The sequence below is a fragment of the Episyrphus balteatus genome, chromosome 4 (assembly GCF_945859705.1).
Source record: "Episyrphus balteatus chromosome 4, idEpiBalt1.1, whole genome shotgun sequence".
NCBI classification, from domain to species: Eukaryota; Metazoa; Arthropoda; class Insecta; order Diptera; family Syrphidae; genus Episyrphus; species Episyrphus balteatus.
The window spans coordinates 45,593,424-45,609,981 of record NC_079137.1 but is presented as its reverse complement, the minus strand read 5'-3'; the positions used below and the strand labels follow the sequence as shown (position 1 = coordinate 45,609,981).

General features: G+C 31.1%; 2 protein-coding genes across 2 annotated transcripts in view; one reads left to right on the top strand and one right to left on the bottom strand.

Annotated features, from left to right (window-relative positions):
• The first annotated feature begins 1,851 nt into the window (after positions 1 to 1,851).
• Positions 1,852 to 3,703, top strand: LOC129918327 (WASH complex subunit 1). Its single transcript, XM_055998804.1, has 2 exons — positions 1,852 to 3,420; positions 3,502 to 3,703. The coding sequence occupies exon 1, from the start codon at positions 1,987 to 1,989 to the stop codon at positions 3,415 to 3,417; it is 1,431 nt and encodes a 476-aa protein (XP_055854779.1). The 5' UTR covers positions 1,852 to 1,986; the 3' UTR covers positions 3,418 to 3,420; positions 3,502 to 3,703.
• A 3,336-nt stretch (positions 3,704 to 7,039) lies between these two features.
• The window catches only part of LOC129918325 (uncharacterized), a 46,329-nt gene continuing 36,810 nt past the window's right edge, over positions 7,040 to 16,558 (bottom strand). Inside the window, exons 2-4 of the mRNA XM_055998802.1 lie at positions 9,416 to 10,418; positions 9,208 to 9,353; positions 7,040 to 7,471 (exon numbers count right to left, since the gene is read on the bottom strand). Of these exons, the coding sequence (XP_055854777.1) occupies positions 7,358 to 7,471; positions 9,208 to 9,353; positions 9,416 to 10,418 (1,263 nt within the window). The 3' untranslated portion in view covers positions 7,040 to 7,357. The remainder of the gene's footprint in view (positions 7,472 to 9,207; positions 9,354 to 9,415; positions 10,419 to 16,558) is intronic.

Here is a 16,558-nt window from a genome sequence, read left to right as displayed (position 1 = left end):
AAGTCAATTTCATTTTTATTGATGACATTTTTCTAAATAAAATTGTATGCATTTATCCTACAAAAATTATAATAAAAAAGGTGATTTTTGTAATTATTGAAAAGCATAACTATGTAACACGTACTTAATCCTCAAAGCTATTTAGAAGTAAGTAACGTATGACCCTCTTATGTTTTTCAATAATTACATAAATTACCTAGTTTATTATAATTTTTGTAAGGTGCAAACAAACAATTTTATTTAGGAAAATATCAATAAAAATGGAATTGACTTTATTTGATCCAATTTTTTTCTAGTTCTTTATGAATTAATTAGATTGAATGATGTTAATGCATATATGGATACATATATTATTCTAACACAAGAAAAAAAAATTGCTATCCGTAATTACGGAGCCAATAACAACGCATAAAAGAACACAAAAAGTAATGAACACATTTCACTTCCAAAAGAAAAACACAAATGAGAAAAGAATTTTTTAGATTTTATTTCTTTATTGATTATTCCGCACCCGGACACCTAAAAGCTTTGACAAAACAAAATTTCCAAAACACATGGAAGACAAAATGGCAGACTTTTCAATGACAGCAATTAAGAGTTTTTACTATGTATAGGGGAAAATTCCTAGAATTAGGTAATATTATTACCTTAGTGTAAGGTAAAACTTATTCATAGGATAGTTAAATTTGTAAAATATGTTTTACTAGAATCTTAAAGTGAAAAGAGTCATACACTTTTTTGGATGAAGGTTTATTTTACTCTACGTAAAGAAAATATTGGTACTCGTTAGGTATATACTACTTTATTTTGTTCACCATAATTTTCTTATAAAAATTACTTTACGGAGCCAAGAAATGTTCAATACGTAAGGTAAATTTTACTTAAAATCTAGGGCTTTTTACTTTAATTTCCTTACTAGTCATATGGAGTATAAAATACTAGATTCATTTTTCTCCGTGAAAAATCTATCATCAAACCAATTTTCACACTTCAAATGATTTTAGAAAAAACCCAAAAATATGAAATCGATATGCACCATTATCTCCTTATCGATTTTTAAGTCACGGTATGATAGCATAAATAGCGAAAAGCTACATAGAATCATGCCACCAGTCAGTCACATCTCGGCATCTCTGGAAAACTCGTTCGTTTGTTTAGAATGACTATGGAGAGTTCTCACTGCACCATCATAGCCGGCTAGAACATCAGCCGCGTTTATTTGGTGGATGTAGACTACTCATGGGTGGATGATAACTATGCTAACATAACATGATCTTATTCTGCTCGAGTAGATACTATAATTTGTAGTTGTTGTACTAGGTTTCTACTCATGAGTAGTTTACCACCTCCAAAGGAAAGCGGCTATTAACGTAGCCTTTTATCTTGCAAAATGTTTATAATAAGGTTCAAACTCATAGTACTTTTGCAAAAAGTCACCAAATTGACACAATAAAAGCAAATTTGAAACCATTACCCCCTGAATACAGCTGTGGCTATAGCTTGTAGCGCAAGTTGAAGAATTCTCAACTTTTTGTTCAGCTGCCTCCAACTTTTGTTGTTGTTTCCCTCAGTAAAATTTTGACACTACAAAAAGCTACAGCCACAGCTACACCATTGTATTAAGCAAGTTATAGTCGTATCAGCCGCTGCAAAAAATTCACGTTGGTTTAATATACAAAAACGCAGCTACCACCAAAAAATAATATGTCTGATAGTAATCAAACAGTTCTTACAAAGAAATCATTCCATCAGCTTGAACACACCCCTGGAAAATGCACTTTTCTTCCATTCTTATCAGTAAACAATTCCAAATGTCATCATATCTACCAAATTGTCAAAATATGCAATTTCCTCAATTTCATATCAAATTATCCAATTGGGTGAGGTCGTTCAATAAGAAAAATTAATACAAATTAATATTAAACTCAATTATTTTTATTGCAATAACATCAAAACTAGCCATCTTATCGAACTCAAAAAATAACAATGTATACTGTACCAGTTATACCTCCCGATTTACGCCACGAAGAAACAATTATCCAAGCAGCTAATGCCTTAAATTGTTTACAATCGACAATAACAAACATTTTCGATCGTATCGACAAACGTATTTCGAAAAACAATGACAAAATCAACGAACTAAGTTCGCGTGTCAATTTAGCTTCGCAAAAAATTCAAAACCTCACTGGCACCAAAAAGGCTATTAAAATATTTTCGCCAGCTAAATTTCCTTCGTCGCATGTTTTTCGAAACATCGAATTGACCTTCAACGATGCGGAAGCAATCGATTCAAACACTAGTATCCTAAATGACCATGAAATAACGAGTCGAGTTGACCTTGGTCCAACCAATATTCAAGAGAAATTGGTATTTTTTCATTTTCGCAGTGCGAAACAGAAATCAACTGCCGCTGGAGTGTCCAGTCATCGTGGACTTGGTGACATTCCAACTAACTCAAAATCTATCAATTCAGTTTTGTTGTTTAGTACAGCAGAAAACGTTTACGGTGCTCGTAAGGCCGCCGATGAGATGAGTCGAGTTCAAAGAAATCGAAATAAAGGCGCCAAGAAGGCGGAAGTTGGCACTGGTCGTGGTTTAATTATAGAACCGGCACCATTGTCGTTGAGCAATCGTCAAAAAGGTGCTGAGAAGAGACAACAAGGTCTCTTCTACACGCCCAAGTTGAATGAGGCACCGACTATTGACTTGCCAGCCGATTTGCCTGATTTACCTGGCATTGCGGGTGACATTCAGTTTGATCATGCTGACACCCATCAGATTGCTCCGTCGTTATTTTTTGAAAATTTTCTAGAAATACCCAAAGTGCCTGTGGTTGTTGAGAGCACTCAAATCGAAGATGAAGAAATTCCTTCGGTTCTAAAAACACCAGAGCAGCCACCTAAACCAGCGGGGGTGATGAGTTCTACATCTCCAATTCCACCGCCTCCTCCGCCGCCGCCGGTTATGCCTGAAATTGCATCAGTTGCACCGCCTCCTCCACCGCCAGCTCCACCTATGGCAGCTCCATCGAAACAAAATCCACTGCCACCAAAAGCAGCTCCTGAAATTGATGTTCGGTCAAATCTGATGGATGCCATTCGAAAGGCAGGTGGAGCTCGAGGAGGCCGTTTACGTGCTGCTGCTGATGTCGCCCGACAAACATCCACCGAACAACTTGATGTCGTGCCGGACAAACCGAAAATAACCTCTGGTGGTGATTTAATGGCTGATTTACATAATAAACTTCTTATGCGGAGAAAAGGAATCTCAGGAGCTAAAGATGGACAAGGAAATCCCACCGATGGTGGAGGTGTAATGAGTCGTTTGTCATCTTTAATTCCACCACCACCTGCGAAAAATCAAAATTCTTCATCAGATGAAGATGAAACTGGAGATGATGCCGATTGGGCTGATTAGAAAGTAATTTACATAGATATATTTTTGAATTGAATCAAAAAAGAGTTGCTATTTTATTTTTTCTTATTTTATTTTTATTTTTAGTCGCTCAAAATTAATAATTTGTGCCTTTGTTTTTCAAAAAAATAGAAAAAGAAAATAAAAGCTGAATAATGTAATATGAGTTTGAAAAACTGTTGTAAACAAAATTTTTTGATTATAATACTAGATAAATTGTATACGTAACGAACAAATAAACTGAATTATTATAATATAGAAATATACAATAAAATTAATATATCAACTATTTTCTACAAAAATGTTTAATTATGTTTTATTTGAATTTCTCAAAGAGAAAAATCAAACAGAGGAGAATGGGCAAATTTGTATGGAACGTGGACGTTCTAGGCTAGGAATGAAAAAAAATTATGATTCCCGAAAAAAAAACAAACTATCACAAAATCCGATCGTAGTGACGATTTGTATGAAATTTTCCATTACGAACGAATTCCGTGATTGTTTTTTCGGGAATCGTAGCCGATGGTAATTTTCGGTCGATATTTTCCGCTAAACTGATTTTTTATTAGTTCCAAAATGTAAAATGAGGAAGAGAGAAATAATAAATTCGGATGGGATAATGTCAAAAGCTTAAAAAAGCGATTCTTTGAAAGGCATTTTATTTCCCCGGAATTTATAATGCGATTGTGAATCTCCTACGGGATTTATTTTTAGGGCACAAAAATAGAATGAAATGACAGCTAAACTTAATTGGGGGTCTATTACGTAATACGAAACAAGCGGAAAGTAAATGATAGTCACGCCAAGGAGCGATTACATATGTAAAAGCAGAAAGGTTTTATGAGGCTCACAAAAGTCAAACGATAGACAAATGGCATTCGTAAAGATTAACAAGTATCGTTGAAATAGAACGATTTATCGTAATACGTAATCGTGTTTAAACGATAACGAAGTAGTTTCAACGATAATCGTTTTACAAAATAGGGCATCTGATTGCCGATAGCAAGAATTTCCGAGGAAAACTTTTCATGGTCATTTTTGTTCCCATGTTTGAAACAAGGGAAACATTCCCAGGGAAATTTTTATTCACTATAACCCTCAATTATTTTTCATAATAAGATAGATCTTGTTTAAAAAATAACACTTTTTTATCTTTTTTTTAATCAAAATCTTAGGACTCGAGATTGAGAAAATTAAGCTTTTCTAAAATTGGTTAGTATTTTTTAGTTCTAAAAAATTATTATAAAAAACGTTAGATGAACAGGTTGAAGTGAGCCGAACATATGTTAACACTGTAGCTCCTCATACATACACACAAACGCTCTTGCTGGACCATTTTTTGTGTTCTCTATTGTCGTAATGTCATGTTAAAAGTCAACATGATTTATAGTACCCATATCGAAAATAAAAATGGTACACAAATAATTTGATGAATTTTTAACAAAAGCTTTTTTAAAATATATAGACATCGATAGTATAAATACATTACAGATTGGGCCTTTTTTGTGCAACTCCATCGACTATAGTGAAAAATTAAGCGATTTATTTTTCGAAACCTTAGCAGATCGACCTAAATTTTAGCTTAAATTGTCATTTTTAACGGAAAATTTTAAAATTTATATGCGATTTAACACGTTTCATATTTAAAATGGCGAATAAATTAGAGCTCAGATTCCCTCCACTGTAATAAATGTCATGGGCATACTTGGAGCTCCCCTTAAGTTTTTTTTTCATGAATTTTATTTTTAGAGAAATTATTATTTTCTTCGTAGGAATACAACGCCGAGATAACAAAATTTTTTTTTTTTTGTTCTAGGAAAGACTTTTAAGACTCAAGATAAGCATCTAGAGTCAGAAAGATACACATCAAGCACTCCACTAAAAGTTAGTAAAACAATAAAACATACAACATACACGAAAGTTTTGCAAAAAAAAACTTCATACTTTTATTTCTGTAAGTAACTCCGTCTCATATATCGCATTAACAGTATATTTTTTTGTTTTGTAAAGTATTCTTTGCTTTGTATAATACATAATATATATATATATAATTCTATATAAAAAATCTTATTATACTTTTCTTCTTCTTCTTAGTAGTTTACTTTTGAAATTTCATTTAATAGCATTTCTTCGTTTTCTGTTAATATTCTTCGTTTAAAATGGTTTCTCTAAATCAGGATATTTCTTATTTATGTCTTATTGGTGTAATAAAATTTTGTGTTAAATTTTGTTTTGTAAAACATTTATGCACAGTAAATGTTTTTATTTTTTTCTTTATTTTTTAAAAATTTATTTAGATGGTAGATAATATAAATGTTTTAATATTCTATTTTTATTTAGTTAATATTAATTCTAAGCATTTTTTAAGTTTGATTATTATTTTTGTATATGCGCTTTTCTATTGCAATCTGTTGGGTGATTTGAAAACAAGATAAAAGTAAATTAATCTTGAATTCATATTTGTATATTCTTTCTTTTTTTTCACAAACGACCTTTATAATAACTCTAATCTATATGCGAGAGAAAGGCTGTTTTGTGTATAAATTTGACTTTAAGATGATTCTTTTCTATACAAATTTCATTAACGCATTAAGCGGATTAATGTTCTTAGTTCAGAGTCATTTCTTTCATTTAATTCACGTGTCAATCCAATTTCCAATCTCATAAAATTATTAGTAAAATTTTTGTTTACTTTTATATTTTTTTTAAATGATCGAAAAAAGATATTTCTTCTTTAAAAAACAAAAAGATTATTATCGGACAAGAGAGATAACAATTGACTTTAAATAGTCAGCTCAAGTTTAACAATTACATATTATTTTTATCAACTTACCTTTTTATAAGAACAACGAATGCAAGCAATTTATATTCATCAAAAAACACTCCATCGATATACATATGTTTATGAATTATTAAGTTTTTTCTTAAAAAATACTAATTCAAGCTTATATTTCCAAATCTTTTGCATTTGCATTATTTAAAAAAATACATTTCCGTATCTTCATTGTTCATATAAATGTAGATATAAACAAATTCAATACACATGAAGAAAAAACAACAACTTAATACATTGATGTATGTATATAATATAGTATATATTTTTTACTTATGAATAGAGCTTAGTTTTTAACACGATTTACTTTTATTTGCTTATTATCATTTTCAAAATGTTTATAAATTTGTGCAATATAAAAAAGAGGCAAACAAATATGTAAAACAAAAATGTTAATCATTCGCTTTTGGTATTTAATTTTTTGTTTGTTTAAATACTTTAAAGTTGTTTGTTGTTTTTAAACAACGCGCTGATTTTCGAGGGATATTTCAGAAATTTAAATTTTCATACTTAATTTAAAGCTCTTTAATCTTTCTTGGAGATCTTTGAATGCAAGTGTAGGAGTAATATAGTTTAAAAAAATATTTTTGTCTTAATTCAATATTTTGGTTATTTTTTTGTTTTAAAACAAAAAGAAAAAAAATAAACTTGGCATGCAAAAAAATTTTAAAGAATTCAAAAGAAAGCTTTTTTTAAGGCTTTACTCGACATCTTTTTTCGGATGCGATTTCATAAAAAAAATACAAAGCTATACTTCATTCAAATGGAAATATAACAAAATTCGTCAAAACAAAAAAAAAAAAAAAAATATTGAGAAAATGTGCCAAACAGCTTGATTCATAAATAACACAATTTCGACTTCTGCTGGTGCACATTTAATCAAACATTTCTTGAAATTAGGTCTTGAAAAATAAACAGCGCGTTATGATTAACATTTTTTTACAAGATTCGAACAGAAAAAAAAAATGAATACAATGTTTAACAGTTCGTTATTATGTAGTTTCTTAAGTTGCACATAAAGTCAAAGAATAGTAAAAAATAAAAAATTAAACATAATCTTTATCAATAAAGAAAAATAGTTTTGTCCAAAAATATATAATAATTCAAAATTCATATTTGTGACTTCAATCGTGGTCGGGGTAAGTCACCAAAAACTGCATCGCCATGTACACTTTTAGCAAGTGCCTTAATGCTAGCTGCAATGTCGACATTATCTTCGAGAATCTAGAAAAAAAATGAATCATTATAAATAAACACATTAAACATAGAAACAAAACAAAAGTATAAAAAAAACATAAATTATTATTATTATTATTAAAAAAAATCATTTAAGAGAATGCTGGCCCAAGTGTAGATGGAGCACGAGTTTTAATACCAGTATATTCGAATGCCTTTCATTAGAATATACTGGTCATTGGACCATTCAGAGTAAAAAATGTATGTAATTATGGATAGACTCAGTACGCCTAGTAAAAGACGAAGGGGAAATTAAGTTGTTAATTCAAATGGAACAATTGGGATTTCAAAAATCAAAACATCTTCAACAACGAATTTGTCGGTCTTGTTTCGCTGACTTTTTTACGCCGAGTTTTGCGAGTTGTTGAATTATTTTGAGAAGGAAAATTATCGGTTGTTCCAATTTTGAGCTGTGTAATGTGTGGTGGTATTGTTAGGAAGCTGAGAGAATTCAAAAAATCTGTGAAATTATACTATTATTATATCACCTCATCCAATGCAGTGTGCCCTAATTTGAATGTAATAATTGACATGGTATTACTTTTAGATTGTTGACATCTTTTTTTTTTAACAATTAAGAACATCCCCCAAAACAGTATTATCCCTTGAGCAAGAAGTTTGAAAATTTATTGAAACATCACCGGGACGAAGAAATTATTTAAATATAGTTCTTTAATAAATGAGGTAAGTTTTGATAAAATTACAAAGATTTTAGAATTGCTTCTGTCTGCGTTAGCAAAATAGGTTATTTTTAATAGCTATCACTGCTATCAGATTATAATAAAAAATAACGACGCACGGGTACTTTCAGGCTTGAGTTTTCACGACAGACGCGAGGACGTCGCTTCTGGAATGGAATTAGTGCTTTTAATTTCGATCACAGAAGGGTTGCATATAACCGGTTTTCTGATGGTGAGGTCTATAAATCAATCGGATCATATTGGTCAAATAGGAAGAGCTATTTAACAAACGGAATTTTTGTACCCTTATATCGACTTACATCCATTCGGGTAACTAGGTATATGCTGCTATGTTACAAGTTCATTTATTCAGCTACATACAAGGCGGTACTTCAACGTTTGTGAGTGCAATCTGAAGGGATCGCCTTAGTCTATGGCGACAAACTCTCTTAACAAACTCATTGAATTGTCCAGATGCCATTGAGCATTTTTCAAAACATACATATATTTACACCACCTGTTTACAAGGAGAATAGCGCTTGAAAGAGAAAAAACGTTATTTATAGGGATAGTTTAGAAGGAACTAAGTACGAAACTTTTTCAAGAAGAAAATATTGTAAATAAAGAAGCAATGTTAATTATCTGAAGAGGATATTTCCACCAAATGTTAATTTGTAATGAAAACCAACACTAACAGTCAACTAGAAGAAGTCAACATTGTTAATACTATTGGTTCTACAGTTCCTACCACCACACCTGAATAAGATTTAGGTATTCATTAGGTCAAGGTCGAACAAGTAGTCAGAAGTGCAGAAATCTCCTTACCCAGTCTGCCATGGGAACAAGATAGAAACTATGTTACTCATTTTATCGGGAATAGTTTCATCATTTCGAGAAAGCCACCCATGGTTCTCAAAAGGCACAACATGTCTTAAGTTTAAGAAACATTGTTACTATCTTATCACAAAGAAGCTATGTTTGTAACAGACCGAAAACCCAATAAATACATACATCGAAAAAACTAAATCCAAATTTAATACTTACATCGTCATCCGAATCAGTGATCAAAGTGCCTTCGTTAACAGAATTAGCTATGGCTATGGGAAGACTTCTAGCAAAATCTCTCATATTTTGCTTTTTAGCATGATTTCCCGGAATGGGAATGGCAGCCTCCAATTCAGCCAATGCGTCTAAAAAGATAAAAATCATGAATTTGTGTTTCTATTAGAATAGTTCCATAATATTTTTATACCTTCGGCATCTTCAGCACTCTCTTCAACATCTGACATATTCTGTGGAATAGAAGATCTTGGTGCCATTGAATAGCTTTCCACTCCTTCCAACTCGAATAGACAATCACCATCTCCATCCATACCAGCAGCACCGCTGGCAATGGAACTTGATGAATTTATATAAAACATACCATTCCCAATGGAAGCACGATGTCCACCGACAACACTGCTCAAACCAATGGAAGCCTGTTGCTGCCTATTAAATGTCGGACTATTGCCAACACTCATTGGAGTGCTTTCGGGTGTCGCTGGTGGGGTATCGAAGCTTGTAACTTTCTTATTGTTGAACGAAAAAACACTCTGCACAGACGACGATGTCTGAGTATTGCTGTCCATGGCACTTAACGAAGAATTATTATTATTATTTATATTGGATGTTGCTACCCCGATTCGTCCGATTTCGATTTTAGTCGGGGTGGTTATGGTGGGCGTGGTTGGGACACTGTTCGCACCAGTTCCCATGGCATCGATCAATTGTTCAGGTACTTGGTTAACTAGACTAACTAATATTTGATATTCTTGTTCAGACTTTTCACGAAAACTCTTTAAAAGAGCAAATTGCTGTTCCGTATAACGGTGTATACGTTCGTCCGTATCGGCGATTTCCTTCTGCAATCTCGATTGCAAATTCTGTGTGAGTGATCGCAATCGGTTATTGGCCTTATTGCTTCTTATGTGAAAGGGATTATCGTCGACTTGTTGTTGTTGGTGAATTTGTTGGTGGTTCATTATTAGAATACCAAAAGTCTCAGAATAGGATTTTTCTGCTTTGCGTTGCACCAGCTCGTCGTGGCTAATAAGCAGATTGGAATTGAGCAGATAGATCGAGTCTGAGGTGTGCTTAGCACATATAGCTGTATTGCAATTGATGCAAATATTAAGAACCCACGAATTGCAAGGTAGCATGCAAACTAGGTCACGTTGGTGGATGGTTACTGAAAGTTCCGAAACCGGTCCTATGGCCTAGAAATAATTAAAAAAATAAAACAATATTTAGCAAAAACTTTATTGATTAGATTTATGTTTATATGTCTGTGATAAGATTAGGGAATATTTGAAAGTTCAAGCAACCACTCAAACAATTTGTACACTTGTACAATTGGGGTTTTTGGTGTGAAGTAAGTCATCATCACATCGACACGACCATATGGTTGTTTTCGAGCCTTGGAAACAATTACACCAGACATTATGGACTTTGATAAGAGAATCAGAGTTGTGTTTTTATTATAAGCTAAACAAAATTGATATCGGAATATCAATCAATATTTCGATAAGTATTATATCTTAACTTCTATTGTATGTAAATTGATAAGTGACCTGAAGGTTTTTATCCTAGATAAGTAGAAATACCTATATTTTAGTTATTTAATTTTTTCAAAATGCATATACATACATACATGAGGAGGGTATTCAGTAAAAGCAGCTTAATTAGACTATTGAGTCAGTTTCTTAGATAATTATTTTCCAAGATTTAAAGAAACTACCAAATATAAAAAAAGCTTCAATATGTAATCAATAGGGGCATCTGTTAAATATATTTTTTCGGGTTACGCCCGGGGGTCAATTTTCCAAATAAGCTTATTCGGATAATCAAGATGTATGTATTTGGAAAATTGCATTGTGTAGGATTATTTTTAGATAAATTTTATGATTTTTTTTTTATAATTTCTGTAGGTAATTTTTTTTAATTTAGTCTTGAAGTTTATGAAAAATAGTAATGATAAGAATGCAATCAAATTAAAACAATTTTCAATTGGATTTTGTAATCGATTTTTAACTCATTTGCAATTGATTTTAAAATAGTTTAAATGTCCAAGTGATGGAGACTGAATTTGAACAAAAAACCTTTGGGCTGATAACCCAAAATCTTAAAAATTGAAGAAAATCCTGTTTTTAAATAATACGTAAGTGAATCAGTGTGTTGGCCAATTATTTTTTTTATGAATTTGATGCTTTGTGTATCAGAGGCTCCTTATGATAAGTAGCTGAAGCTTGTTCTCGACTAATTCAGCAAATGGTGCAACTTTGAAATTTTTCACTTTCTTGATATAGAATTAAGAAGGATGGATTACAATGGTTTCACAATATGGTTCCTGTATTTGAATTTATAAGGCTATGTGTGAATTGACTAAATAAGTCGAGGATAAATTTCTCTAAATTTTAAACCCAATTCAACATGGGTTTAACATGTAACTTAAAAAATTATTAAGGCAATTATACTTTTTGGACTTTTGGACAATAATAATGTGCATTTATTATGCTTTAAGGATCTATTAAGAACTTTTTCCAAATGACATAATTGCCTAGTAGATCTCACCGACCAACACAATTTTTGTAGGATATTCTATATTCGTTTAAAACGTCATTTACGAATATGTATATTAAAATAAGCTGTGAGAACTATGTTATAGGAATATTTACTTTTAATGTAGGCTTTACGACTTTACGTAGTACAACTGGAACACTCGCTAATTGGATTATTCAAACAAAACTTTGAGAGATTATTTTTCAGAATCAAAGAATCAACAAAGAGAAAACAAATCAAAGCTAACAAACAACTACAGCTTGTTCAGGTCAAGACTACTTTACTTAAGGAATAAACAACATATCAGACAGTACGGCGGCCTTGAAATCAATTTTATAATTGTTGTCGAAACGTTTTTATTGTCCCATTGTTCTATTAAGTACTATTAGCTTTAAGGTGCTAAGCATACAAACAAAGTAGAAGTATATATTATATCATATTGTCATTAAGGTAGGTATGTAAAAACTTATAGTTTTTCTTAAATCAATGGATTGTCGAAAATATATTATTGCTTTGGGAATCTACCTGATGATGTTGTTACTTTCATTAGTCGTGATTAAATATATGCACGTTTTAAGATCTTAATCTAAAATACTATATCTTAATCTTTAATCTTATATTTAACAACAAAAAAAAAAAAACTAGTAAATTAAAGTCTTTCAAGAAAACAAACAATTCTATAAATAATCCAAAACCAAAAAAACATATAAATCTTTGATAAATTAAAATGGTTGGCGTTCTCATTTGTTGAATTCTAATTTGATTATGTCTACTTAAAAATTCAAACCACGTTTTCAAGTCGATTTACTGATTCAGATACTACTCGTATATCAACGATTTAGTAAATCAAGTCATATAGTTTTGCCCATCAAGAGCAAGGTAGAAATCATTAAATTATATAATTAACTTAATTTATTTATAGAGTGAACTCACTTGACAGAGTGCGGGATGTTTTATTTGTGATGTTAGGTGCATTTACAGGGGTCTCTGTAGATTTGATTATACCAGTCAATGCTTTTTAAATTATGTCTTTATACAAAATACGAGTAGTATGTACTTAAAAGAATTGCTTTTGTTTAGATTTTTTGTTTTTAATTTAATGATATTCAAGTTGATGCAATTTAAACAAATCAAAAAGCGTAGGATTGTTCTTTGAAATTACCCCACACTTAACGAAATTGGACGGCATCATCATAGACGAGAACATGGTACGTCAACTAAGCTAAATTTCAAAAGTCTAATAAAACAGTCATTGAGGCTTTCAATTCAGTGGTTTGTCTAAAGTTTTCAACTTTTTGTAGTGGGAAGTGGGACATAACTCCATAACTCCACAAATCGATTATGAATTAAGTCCTAAGGTCCTAATTAAACAAAATGGGATATATGTATGTCTTTTTTGTTTGCGAGATTATGACCCATTAAGGTGACGCATATTTAAGTTCGCAGTCGAACTATGGAGTTAGGATCCTACGAAAAGGGACTTAAGTCCTTTGTGAACGTGTATATTTAAGGCTATGAATTTTAAAGCTATGATTTTGTACTTAAAATAACAAATTGGAAACATCTCCATTTTAATGTAAAATGTGGAACATCTCTGATGAGATGTCATTTTTATGGAAGAAATAGCGCCCCTATTAGACATCTTATTCTTCATTAATGAGGGACACACTTGAAATCTTGCTAGGGTGATTTTTTCTGCTATAGCGATTCTGATTCTATACCAGCACGAAAGGAATCACAAGGTTACCTATGTAAGGTCGGATCAGAAAAAAAACTAACATCTTCCTCACCAATATCAATAATATTTTAACAAGGTTACAATAAGTTTTCTTTAAATTTACTCTTAGCTTTAAGACATTCTCTATATAATATAATCCCTCAAATTTCTTCCCCCATTTGTTTACCCTAGCTTATTTAAATATATTTTTTCAACCCTAAGATTTATCCCTTTGTGTCATTTAATTTGTCACAATGTGCTTCGGTTTAGAAAAAAAAAATATTTTAGCCTACATTGTATGAGTATTTTTTGTTCTCTGTCAATAACAAAAAAAAAATAAACACTCATTAATATTTATCAAAAACAATATACTCAGCGAGAATACTTAAAAAAAAATAATTCTTTTTTTTTTTAATTGATATTCTGTTATTGTTCTCATCGCCGTTTTTGCTGTCTATCGTTTACCCCACGCTTCATTTATTTTTTATTTTGTCCCATTTGTTGTGTTGATAATTTTAATCATTGCAACTTAGCTTTTATTTTTTAATTTATTAAATTAGTCAGTGGTGGATTTATTGATGAACTGATAAATATGATTCTTACGCATCGTCGCCCTTTAATGAAAACTCCTTAACACTTAACACGCAGCTCAAACCATTTTTGGATTTCTAATATTGAACTACCGGTTTAAAATGAATATTTTAAAATAAAAACAAAATTAACTTCATTGAACGGCGACAAGGTAGGGTAGAGTTGCCTATTTGCGGCCGTCTCCTGTTACGGCCACCTTTCGGAAAATCGTTTTAACTATTGATTTCGAAGGGGTTTATTCCAAATTTTCACTCGTATTCTATTCTAACATATAAGAGAACAGCATAAGAGCAAAATTTTGGAATAAACCCTACGAAATCCCTAATTATAACGATTTTGCGAAAGGTGGCCGGAAACTGGAGACGGCCGAAAATAGGCAACTATACCCTGCTTTATGAACTTGTCAAAAGTGAAGGCTTGCAAAAAACTCAAAATATACTCAGGCGGATGTTAAATACTTAGTCCCTAATGTTTTCTGAACATGTAATGAATAGATGCATTTTCGCCAAAGTAATTTAAAAAAAAAACAAATATTGTGTAACGAAACTTGCTCAAATGTTAATTTATTTTAGCAATCAGGAGGGGATACTTTCATCGTCACTATTAGATTCATATTGTTTTCTGTTTGCTTGTTTTTCCATCACTTTCATGTGGAATTCTTCTGTAGTTGCCAAGCTTATGCTTTAAAAATGCTTTTAGATTACTTATTAAATTTCTAACCATAAGGGTATACATAAAATAAAAAAATCTTTTCCTGAAACTTGTCTAAAGAGTTTGCCGTTTGTAAAAAGCGATTTGTTATTGGAAAAAGTAAAAATCCTGCATGATTTGTTCACATTTCGTGTCCACTTTTTATATTTTTCAATATAAACTAAAAACTTTCTAGATTCTAAGAAAAGTAATTTTTAAATATTGGTTTTTGTCACACAGTGTAATTAGCATTAAGAAAAAAAAGTTACACATACACCCCAGTGACCCTCTTATTTCCCTCTAATTTAATCATTTACTAAATAGTCAAATAGTGTTTCTTTTTAAGCAATCTCACCTTAAACGATACATATTGGTTGTCTGTGTATTTATAAAAGAAATTACGGTAAGATTTTCAAATTATAAGTAAAATATTACTATTTTTTGTTTGTTGTCTACAGAAAGAATGGGAAACATTATTTACGGAAACTTAAGTCAGACCTGTATGATGATTTGAGACTTTTTGAACTGTGATTGAGATTTTCTAAAATTATTAAGACACCCTGTGTTCCGAAATGTAGTACTACTTTCATATAATGCAGTATTCTGAGCAATTCAAAGCACTACTACAAAAAGGAATTCAAACAAACTTTTTGTTTACATTTTTGTCTTTGATTTTTGGTAAAGAATTTTTCTTGTTCAGTAGCTTAACAAAACAGAAGCGAAAATTTGTGATACTCAAAATTTATTTTTTCAGAAGCCATATAGATAACATTTAGCTAATTTTAACACAAATTCACTGGTCACTAAATATTTAGGCCCTTTTCACACTGAGTGCTTTAGACATCGACTAATCTAAATGCGGCACTGTAAACAACAACAACTGAAGCTAAGTGTATGATTGTTATTGAACGGTAGAAGCCGCAGAAAATAAATACACAACAAACAAGAAACACAAAAAATTACAATAAGAGGAAGGAGTGCCTGTTGCTGGAGCTTTTTGTTTTTTTGTTTTTGGCTCGATAAATAACTTTTCTCCATCATTATTTTTTTTTACAATATTCACTGGATCTTATGAAATCGCCTGAATCCGCCCGTCTTCAATTTCTTTTATAGAATTATTTTATTTTTTTTTATTGTACCTACATTATATGGGTTTTCATCCAAGTTTTTTTTGTGTTTTTTTGCTGCTTTGTTAGTAAAAAATCATTGGGTAGGTGTAGGTATCTATCGAGAGACAGATAATATAGCGTATAGGGGATATAAAATTCTACGTATTGTTGTGGTGGGGTTGATACATACTTCCTTTGTTGCGTCTACGTTGAAAGAACAAAAAAAAAAAAATATAATAAATTCTTTATTTTTGTTTCTGTTTGTCAGTAAAGGAATGAGCAGCCAGCTTTTTTTTTCGTTTGTTTTGTTTATTTATGTAGATTTTTTTTAGAGCAGATTTCTTTTCTTTTTTTTGTTTTTTTGGTATTTTATTTTTATAAAAGTGATGTCAATGGTTAACTGTTATAAAGAGCATCGAACGATAGAGGAATATAGCTTTCGTACCATTTTAACCATAAATAATTCAATGAAGACAGAAATATAAATAAAAACAAAAACCTTAGCCTCCTTAAGAGGGTCAAGACTGTTGAGGAGATAAGAAGGATTCTTCGAGAACTAATCAACTTTGTTTAGTTAAAGAAGTGAATGAAATCGTATCAGAATAAGGAAGTGAGTAACCAAAAATAGTAAAAATGTTTTTTTGTACATACAACAAAAAAAAAAAAAAACAGCATTCCATTGTTGATCTTT